Source organism: Mercenaria mercenaria, chromosome 15, assembly GCF_021730395.1.
Source record: "Mercenaria mercenaria strain notata chromosome 15, MADL_Memer_1, whole genome shotgun sequence".
In the NCBI taxonomy this organism is placed as follows: domain Eukaryota; kingdom Metazoa; phylum Mollusca; class Bivalvia; order Venerida; family Veneridae; genus Mercenaria; species Mercenaria mercenaria.
The window spans coordinates 36,980,319-36,989,939 of NC_069375.1; the positions used below are offsets into that span (position 1 = coordinate 36,980,319).

At 33.9% G+C, this 9,621-nt stretch overlaps 1 protein-coding gene across 1 annotated transcript; it reads right to left on the bottom strand.

Moving 5' to 3' along the window:
* LOC123555032 (uncharacterized) lies at positions 1–9,014 on the bottom strand. Its single transcript, XM_053524183.1, has 13 exons — positions 8,876–9,014; positions 8,299–8,366; positions 7,193–7,314; positions 6,743–6,907; positions 6,439–6,485; positions 5,810–5,921; positions 5,278–5,445; positions 4,232–4,288; positions 3,363–3,496; positions 2,362–2,405; positions 1,983–2,095; positions 949–1,113; positions 1–158 (listed from the first exon to the last, which is right to left on the bottom strand). The coding sequence occupies exons 1-13, from the start codon at positions 8,876–8,878 to the stop codon at positions 55–57; spliced, it is 1,302 nt and encodes a 433-aa protein (XP_053380158.1). The 5' UTR covers positions 8,879–9,014; the 3' UTR covers positions 1–54.
* Between the last annotated feature and the right edge of the window lie 607 nt (positions 9,015–9,621).

The following is a 9,621-nucleotide window of genomic DNA, read 5'->3' on the forward strand; positions in this document are numbered from 1 at the left end:
GATGGTATCTTAAATTTTATTACTGCTTCAGAATTTACAATCCAAACATTCTATTTATCCTGTCGCTATATCAACAACAGCGTTGTCAACACCAGCTGGATGAAGCATTAGTTCTCCCCACTGAGTTAAAAACTCACTTATATCGACAGATCCATTTCCTTTAAAACATAACATATCATTATGCAAAAGAGGTTCAATTAGCTTTTCCTAAGATTCAAGAGACTAAGCTATAGTCGTTGACTTAAAAATTTCTTATATCAGATTTCACGCAAATGATCAACCTGTCATCTTCACCAGGAAAGCATGCGTAAAGTTTGTTCTGGAATGAGACAAGAACTCTCATTGTATTTGGCCAAGTATTTTCATCCTTGTGTCGGTCTCAATAACTACACTGCGATTGCATCCCTCTGTGGTAAGTTATGATCACTGGAAGGGCCTATATGTCTTTGCAATAGAAAGATGTATTGAAAATATGACCAATCAGACCTAAATATAAGGATCGTGGATTTAAGAAAAGGAGGAAATTTGTCTAAGTTAGAATTTATATATTTCTACACAATATGATTTGTTAGACTAACTATGAATTTGATATTCATGTGACTTTAAACTTTATGTACTTAACCACTGAATCATGTGTCAAACCTAGTTTCAATGGTCCTTAACCGCTGAAAACTTAGTTCATAGGTTTTTCATTGGATCCTTGTAACATTAAGTTGGTATAAAAAGTAACAATTATTGGAACGCCTCTGCATGTAAAAAGTATTCAGGTGAGCGGCATTGGGTAATGCATAGTAACACTCTTTCTTAACTGTTTTAGATTTATCGATATTTATTGAAATATTAACATTGTCTTAAAACAATCATCATGTACACATATATTTAAATTCATATAAAATATTCTTATTGCTATTTTTACATTGCAGATTTATTTTGTAATAAAAACATTACCATCTTGATCGAAGTAAGCAAAGATGGCGGGAACGTCTTTTACATCAAGCACACCATCGTCATTTGTATCAGCTCTTGTGAAAAGGGTCTGGGCTTGCGGTGTTCCACCAAGGTTGAATTTCAGCCAGTCAGCCACAAACTCAGTCGGTGTCACTTCTGTATTGTCTACAATCATAGCTCTCGAAAATCATATACTAGTATAAGGAAGATATAAATGACAATTGCGAAAACATTGATTTTCTTTTTCCACAAAGACAACAACACAAAAAATCAAAGCCTTGAGATGTCTGATGGTTGCGGGTTTTGCTAGATTTATTTTCTGTTTAATGCCAATCTATAAATATACATATATTATAAGAAACATCTAAATGGTCAGTGTGAATGGACAAAGGTTGAATAACAACTGCTTGATCATTGATAATTCATCCGCATTGTTAATGAATGGGACTACTTTGTGTAGCACATGAACATTCTTCGGATGTGATTTGGAATCAAATAAAGATACTACATGATTGTCAGAAATGCACTTAACTTTGGTAGCGGGATAAACCCGCAACCAAAAAATGTTTGCTTTTAGGTAAATTTATAAATCTCTTCTTCTGAAGTTCTTCAATGTCCTTATGTACATCCACAAAAATGTCTGATTCATTCAATAATGTTACGTTCATTCCAGTTTGTCGGTTTCATAACATATATTTACCTCTTAGTGTATTGATAGAAACATCGGGTCTTTTTATGTACAGTCGATTTGAACATGAAATGTCCCCAGTAGAACAGATAACAAACGTTATTACATTCAAGAAAAACAAAAAAAAATCATTAAAATGGCTTTGATGAAACATATGTCCCAATCTCTAGTAAGGACATTAGTAAACCTGCATCCACCCATACCATACCCACGTACAAATAATTTTGAATCGGGAAAGCATAAATCAAGTATCAACTAGCACCTCGAATGTAATCTGCAACAATAAGACTTATCAGAGCTCTGAAATAGTTTTTTTTTATGATTTTCAACGTGTTAAAATACTTACTGTCGGTGTCGAAAAGAAGAAAAACAGCATCAAGCTCGGTCCTTGTCAGCTTATCATCTTTGTTTATATCCACTGTGTGAAACAAATTGACTGCATTGAGGCCTTCGTCGCCACTTGATAATACACCAAATTTAGAAAATATAATCATCTATACGTCTATATCGTATCTAAATACATGTTATCACAATCGTCAGTTTGCTTTTCTAAACTACTACATAACAAACTTGTGTTTCGGAAAGCAAATGGGTTTAAACTTTATTGATCTTGTTGAATTTTATTTGTAATAGATTGTTTTTAACTGAATATATTGTTTCTTGCATTGTAAATACAAAATCGACTGATTTTTTAAAAAATGAATAAGAAATCTCAATACACTTACAGAACGGAGACAGTGAAAAGGCAACCAAGTAACAAATATGAGATCTGAAATAACAATAATATAATATAATATTCAGTGTAATCCTAGACTATATGTTATAACGTTAGAGAGTGGTGGAAAAAAAGTCAATTCAAGTTTTGATTATTTAATCTATATTGTGTGTTTTTAGTGTGTTTTTATTGAATCTTATTGCTTCTACAAATGTTAGTCATGATGGTTGACCACAATTCGTAAAGGTATACTGTTAGATAGTCCAGGAATGGAAAATGGAAATGAAAGAAAAATTCACTTCGAAATAAGTTATCAAAGCCTGTGGATTACTTTTAACCCTCATAGAGAACTGAACACAATATAAACATCAAGAAAATATATCGAGAGAGAAAGAGCGAGCGACGTGGCTTCCATGTCATTGTCAACTTCGGGATCATAGAATCTACTCACTGATATTTCATTATAGAAGTTCGACCTTTAATGCAATTATAGGAATGTGAAGGATTAGGAAAAAATCATTACCTCTTGTGGACACCCTTAATCAAACGTAGTGTGCATATAGTATGCACATTTCCGGTCGGTTACCTTGATACATTGTCTGTCATGACAACCCTTAATCAAACCTAGTGTACATGTTTTGGCCGGCTGCGTTCTATGCCAAGTATTTTATAGATATTATCAATATAGGCAGTTTTATGTACATCTGTTCACTACTGAGATGCGACTCATCTTAACTAACTAAGTATGGGGAAAATATAAAACTAAACTCTAGGTTGACTTGAAAATGGGTTGTTTTTTTTTTTGGCCAAAATGATTCAAACAAATAGAAACCTAATATGATAATTTCCGCATATCTACCAGTTTAAAATGCATTCTTTGAGTATAACTGTTACAACACTAATTATACAACACCAAGTTGCTACAGGAACGATTAAGAGATGTTTTTAGAAGATTGTTTTATATATAATTACGAACAATTAAAGGAACGAATTTGATAAAAACTTACTTACCATTTTTCTGTCTAATGACCTTAACACGCTCCTTGACAAAAACTGACAAAAATGGCAATGTCTCTTCCTTATCAATGAGATCCTAACATCAGGACATACGCATAGTCTGACCCGTATTACAGACCTTATCAGAACTTATGTCACTGCACTTAATCTAAACTGGGCATTGAAAAGTGTTACACAGAAGATGTAACGAATGTAAGAGATACGAGCAATTTACATTTCGATCTTTGTTATAAAATATTTACTCCCTGTTGACCTGTATTTAGTACTACTATATATTCCGGGATTTGTTTTTTAGGAGACTGAATGATCATTTTGACGTCATTAAATAAAAAGTAATAACAACTAAAAAGTAGTAAACTGATTTATTTATTAGCAAAAGCCAAACAAAATGTACGGCGACGGTGTATATGGCATCTTTTAAATCAAATTGACTTAGCCGACAGTTCCAGGTTGGCTGTTTTGAGTCAACTTCAAGAGTGATTTCATCTGAAAGAAAGAATAATTTCAGATAACTACAAGGTTGTCTTATATTTTATTGCCCTTTTCAAATTGAATTGCATACCACACACTAGTAAAATGTGTAACAAAAGCAAACGTATTTGTCTGCGAGAAAACGACACTATATTTTAACCGTTCAGGTCAGATAAGATAAAAATCCTGATGAGCAACTCTACATATCATCAATATGAATTTTAAATGTATGTCAAAAGTATCAAATATAAATGAATGTCAAAAACACGAAATATAAATGGATCTTAAAAACATAAAATATAAACGAATGTTAACAATTTAACAAAACTAGGAAGTATTTGCAAAAAGAAGGAAAACTTTTTTTTATGTTTTTCTGAATATCTCTTTTTTGCTGTTGAACAAAATCGAAGTTACCTGGATCACTTCTTGTAGAGCCAATTTGCCGTCACCTGGAGGATGAAACAAATAACAGTATACATTTTATAGAAATTGGTGAATTCCCTCATCACCATGCATCGCTTGACAGCAACAAGCGTACAATACTAACGTAATACTAACGTTCCCGTGCATACTCGGCGGACTTGGCAGTATTTTTTTTTCGAAGAGGGATATGTGTTGGGGCGGGGTATTTGAATACCAAGATAAAAGCACAGAGAAGGGGACTGGGGTATATGTGTGTGGAAGGGATGCAGTTGTGGATGAGGGAGCACATGATAATACATCTAGAAACCTACCTGATTACCTGATAGTAAAAATATATTGGGGCGTTAAGGGGTGGGTAGTGTGGGTAAGGGAAACCAAGATATAGTAGATATAGTAGCAAGAAACTGTGACCTTGACCTGCGGACCCCCCCCCCCCCCCACACACACACACACACTCAAAAAGGAAAAGACGTTCAACCTATAGCAGTGCTTAGTCATTCTGTAAATTTGAGAGCTATGGCAATAATACTTTGTGAGTTCGCCGCCCCCACCCCTTCCCTTTTCTTAAAACGGGCGAATAAAAATTATAATAAGAGCTGTCGGAGGACAGCAGCGCTCGACTTTTCAACACCCTTGTCAACTGAATGAATATCAAAGTCCAAAATGAGGCATAATTTGTAAAATTGAAAAGACAGGGTTATGAAGCCTGTATATTTCCACAAGTGGTTACTGAAATACCAGCTTACATATAATAACTTAACCAATCGGGACGCCGAAGCCGACGCCGACGCCAACGCATGGGTGAGTCCAAAAGCTTTACATGTTCTTTGAAAAGTCGAGCTAAAATTATACACAAACTGTCTAACAATACTATCACAGGAAGGATAAGTTCAAAATTTAGTTAATGCTTGTCTAATCAATATTCGATATACATGTATCTAATATAATGAGAAAAAAATCTGGGGAAAAAGCAATGTAACATGCTTATCTCGTTAAAGAACATATTTTGTTTTACCGTTGGAATCATATGTTGTGAAGAGTTTGTCCATATCAGAATGTCCCGTTATGTTGCCGTCACCATTCTTGTCAATGTCGGCAAATAACATATCGGCATCCGACATAAGAGCAAAATCAGCATGAGACCAGCCATTATCAAATTCTTGGTTATTCACCAATCCGTCAGCTTGAAAAATAAATTCAGGTGATGAAATTATAAATTGTAAACTACTGTGAATCTCGATAAACTCCTTGCTCTATGACCTGTAACACTTAAACATAGCCTTGGAAATCCAAACAAATAAAAATCATTACGCTTAGTATCGATGAACCTTATAGGTATTTTAAGCAGTGTGGTAGTGTTTGAGATGTACCAGAAAGCGGAGAACACATTATTCTTTACTATTCAGAATTAGATTACAACAAATGATAATATCTAAATGCTATGTTCGGGTTATGAATCGATGGAGACCACTGCATTCTACATGTTAGTATTTGAACTTACTACTTTAATTAATTGCTCTCTGTAACTAAATGACCAAAGTACTTACAGTTTGAATCGAAGGATGAAAATAAGTTTCTAAATTCGTTATGACTAAGAAACTCATCTTTATCCGTGTCTGCCCTCTCAAACAGAACAGCAAATGGTGTCTCTCGGATAATCTGCAAATAAGTTTAATACAAAGGTAAATTCGCAGAGATGGACAATATTTTCAGCTTTAGAGAGGAATAGGAGTAAATTCACGACTATAAGAAAATAATGTTATAGTCAATGTGTTTATTAATTTTACTTTTACTTCTGTTTGAAGGGCCAGTTGTTCTATCTTAAGAGAAACTTTTATCATGGATATTTACTGTCCAAATCTTATCCTTCAATACCAGAGAGCAGGAAGTCCGTATCTATCATTAAACTGACCTCTCTCAAAAAGGTCATATAGGAACAATTCCAGCATAATATTAAAGCCATATACACACTAAGCAAATCAACATTCAATCAAATTTCCAAACTCGTTGCTTTTATTAGTACACCATCAACATTGCGTCTTACAGTCATTAGAATTATCTTGTTATTGATGCGTGTACATCTAGCAAACCACATTCAATTTCTGTTTCTTTATTCCTTTACTCGACATTCTCTACAGCAACATAACACACAGAGTATCATCAAAGAAAAACTCACGTCTTCCCATTTTGTTGCAAATTCTCTCCCTGATACTGAACCATCATCTGAAGAATTCAATGTGCAAAAATTATTGTGTGCTTGAAGGTATATTACATAGTTTACTGGGTCAAAATTCTTACCTGGACATATAAACGAGACACATAATTCAAACAGCACCTCTAGCTGAAAAAGTTTTGCCAAATCAGATATCAAGCAAACTACATGTATATTGAAATTAGTACAAGTGTTTCTAGGACAATCCGGTATGCTTGGTATCACGTATTTCCAGCGCTCTGTGATAACAGCGAAAGCACATACTCACGGTTAAGGTCAAACACGTGATAAATTGGACCGAAATCGTGTAGATTTATGATCTTGTCGTCATTAAGGTCAGCCAAATGAAAATATGCGTTAGCAAGAGCACTAGTTTGGGACGTAAGCTGCATCCAGAGTTCAACAAATTCTGCATTTGTTACTGTCCCGTCACCTGAAACAATAATGAAAGTGTTAAATACATAGTAGATGAGCCAAGTTTGTTACGACTATAGGTTACATAGCTCGATAAACAATGTTGTATTACATGTAAAAGTATGCATGACAAAAAAATCACTATCCTTTCGCGTTGAATCATTTTCAACGACATTCAGTATTCATGAACATTCAGTATAAAAAAATATTTTCTTTTGTTATCTGTGTCAGACATCTTTTAAAATTATTCTATATAAATAAACAAGTTCAAATCTTTCATCCAAACTGTGAAGGATTAGAATACCATTTTTGTCAAATCCCTTGAATACATCAGACAATTCGTCTTCTGTTATATGACTGTCCAGATTAGCGTCCGCCTTTAGGTACAACAAATTGATTAATCCATATATGTCTGGGCGGGATGGGCTGAAACATTACGATACACGACTTACAGTATCATCAAGCTATATATGACTATGTTTCGTTTCATTAGCCACATAACATTTCTAGTGATTAAATTGTACACGTTTGCAATATTGTAAGAACAGCTTTTATTTATATACTTCCTAATGAGGAACAGAAAAATTTAAGAACAATTATACAATATAGTAACCAGTTGCACGGAGGAAGCCACATACATCCTCCTCCGCGAGTTCATAAATTTCTTTTCTAGTGCTAACTATTCAATAGTGACGTATGGCGGTTGAATATGCTTATTTCGGGCGCCTCAATGTCTTATAATGTGAAATAGTGAAGAATGGGTGCATATTTTAATAAATATAATAAATTTATATAACTGAACATGCTCAAATGCGTATCTCAATATTTACAAATTAGTTTATAAAGATGACAGGCTGTAAATTCTGTTTGTAGTTATAAGTCAGTATACTACAAAATAAAGCACTTGTTGGTTTTCCACTGTCTAGGTTTTATTAATGATACTGGTGCGTTTCTTACTTTAGCAGGCGCAACAAGAACAGTACATATTATCAATTCCTTAGTTATCACATAAATATTATATTAACATACACTCTTATTACCACAACAAACATTACTTATTTCCAAAGCCTTATATTTCTCGATATTGACTGTTACACTTTATTACGTGAATATTACATGGGTACAACAGTAAATAAGCGCAGCTGTCTGTCGGATTAAACCTATGAAATATTTATCAAAAGTAAGGACTCTGTGCCTAAAAATGTTTACTATTCAATAGAAAAAAAGGGATCTGAAAAGAACGCTTATAGTATCTGAATGTGTGTCTCTGTTATAGCTGATATCAACATGTTCGTATAATTTAACTAGATTCAGAATGATTAGAGATAAGACTAGCGTTGGAAATGTATATCAGTGTCATATAAGGTAATCATGCGCCGTATTTATAAAAGTGTTAGTTAGTATACTCACTTGTGAGTGGGTTGTTGAGTGGTTTGTGCTTGGATTCCCGCAAACAGAAGTAAAAGGCAAAGTGTGACCTGAAAATACCATAATTATTTCATGACCTTTTCTTTCTGTAAAGTGAAATAATGTATGCTACAAGTATCGCAAGAATATTTTTTAATGTAACGAGATAGATGATATATTACGTAAAATCAAGGACAATAGTCCCGTAGGAATAAACCCGGTCGCGTTTCACTAATGCTCATAAATTGACCTTGTATTTCGTTTTGGAAAGATCCCGGGAGTCATGGGTTCGAGCCCAACTGGTGTCAAGACAACGCCTTCTCATGACACAAGTACTGATTTTTTCAAGGAAGCGGACCCAAAAATAGTTCAAATAAACTTGAAACTTTCATCACAATCGAGCTAGAATACAATGTACAACATGGAATTTAGAAATCTTATTAATAAGTTATAAGCTATGCATTTGTAAAGTAAACACTTAATTACATTTACAAATTAGCATATAATTATAATTGGTCGTTGAAATATATCGAGATAATTAACTGAAACTGTCTTAACAATTAAAGATGTATAGACTTACCATATTTGTAAGAACGTTCGGACTTGAACTAAAGATAGAGTGTATTCGAAACTTGAAAGTTCGAATACCTTGTTATCTTAATTTATTTCTTATCTTTCCAAATACTACCACATTGTTCTACTCTGTGACCACATCAAGTTGATTTTGTATAGTTTCACTGTAATGTACAAATATCGCTTTAGGTAAACTTGAGATTCGTCACGATATATGTTACCATCAGTTATACAGTATTTTGTCCTCTTAAAATTCATAAAAGCCAACATTACTTCTTTATTCAATATTTCAGATTTAGTTAAATCGTAAGCACGGCCGGAATTTCCCGTTTCTTAACATGGTGCAACATACTGACCCGTTTTTTCTATAGATGCATATATATTCGTTACTAGTAACAAACGTTCAGATTTCTAGTAACAGAAAGTTCAAAGACTGTCACAAACTTGTTTTATTATAATAAATACTGTAGTAAAGGGCAACAGTCCTTAACCTTTACCCTGCTAAATTTCTAAAATGGACTGGTCCATCATTCGATTTGGGCAGCATCACTTATTATTTATTATTATTATTATTATACCAGATCTATATAGCGCCCTTTTCATGACCAATTTCACTTTCAAAGGCGCTTTACATAGTTCAAATAGGTGTTCACTGAAATTTCACTGACTGAATAGCGAACAGTGCAGACCATGGTCAGCCTACACGGAGGTGCAAGCTGATCTTGGTCTGCACTGGTTGCAAAGGCAAAATCA

What these genes read in the sequence shown, in the direction of transcription:
- LOC123555032 (XM_053524183.1), bottom strand. An exon ending in TTCATCCTTCGATTCAAACT is followed by an intron (nt 5,446 to 5,809) that starts GTAAGTACTTTG and finishes TTATTTTTCAAG; the next exon opens with CTGACGGATTGGTGAATAAC. An exon ending in TGCTTACTTCGATCAAGATG is followed by an intron (nt 159 to 948) that starts GTAATGTTTTTA and finishes TATGTTTTAAAG; the next exon opens with GAAATGGATCTGTCGATATA.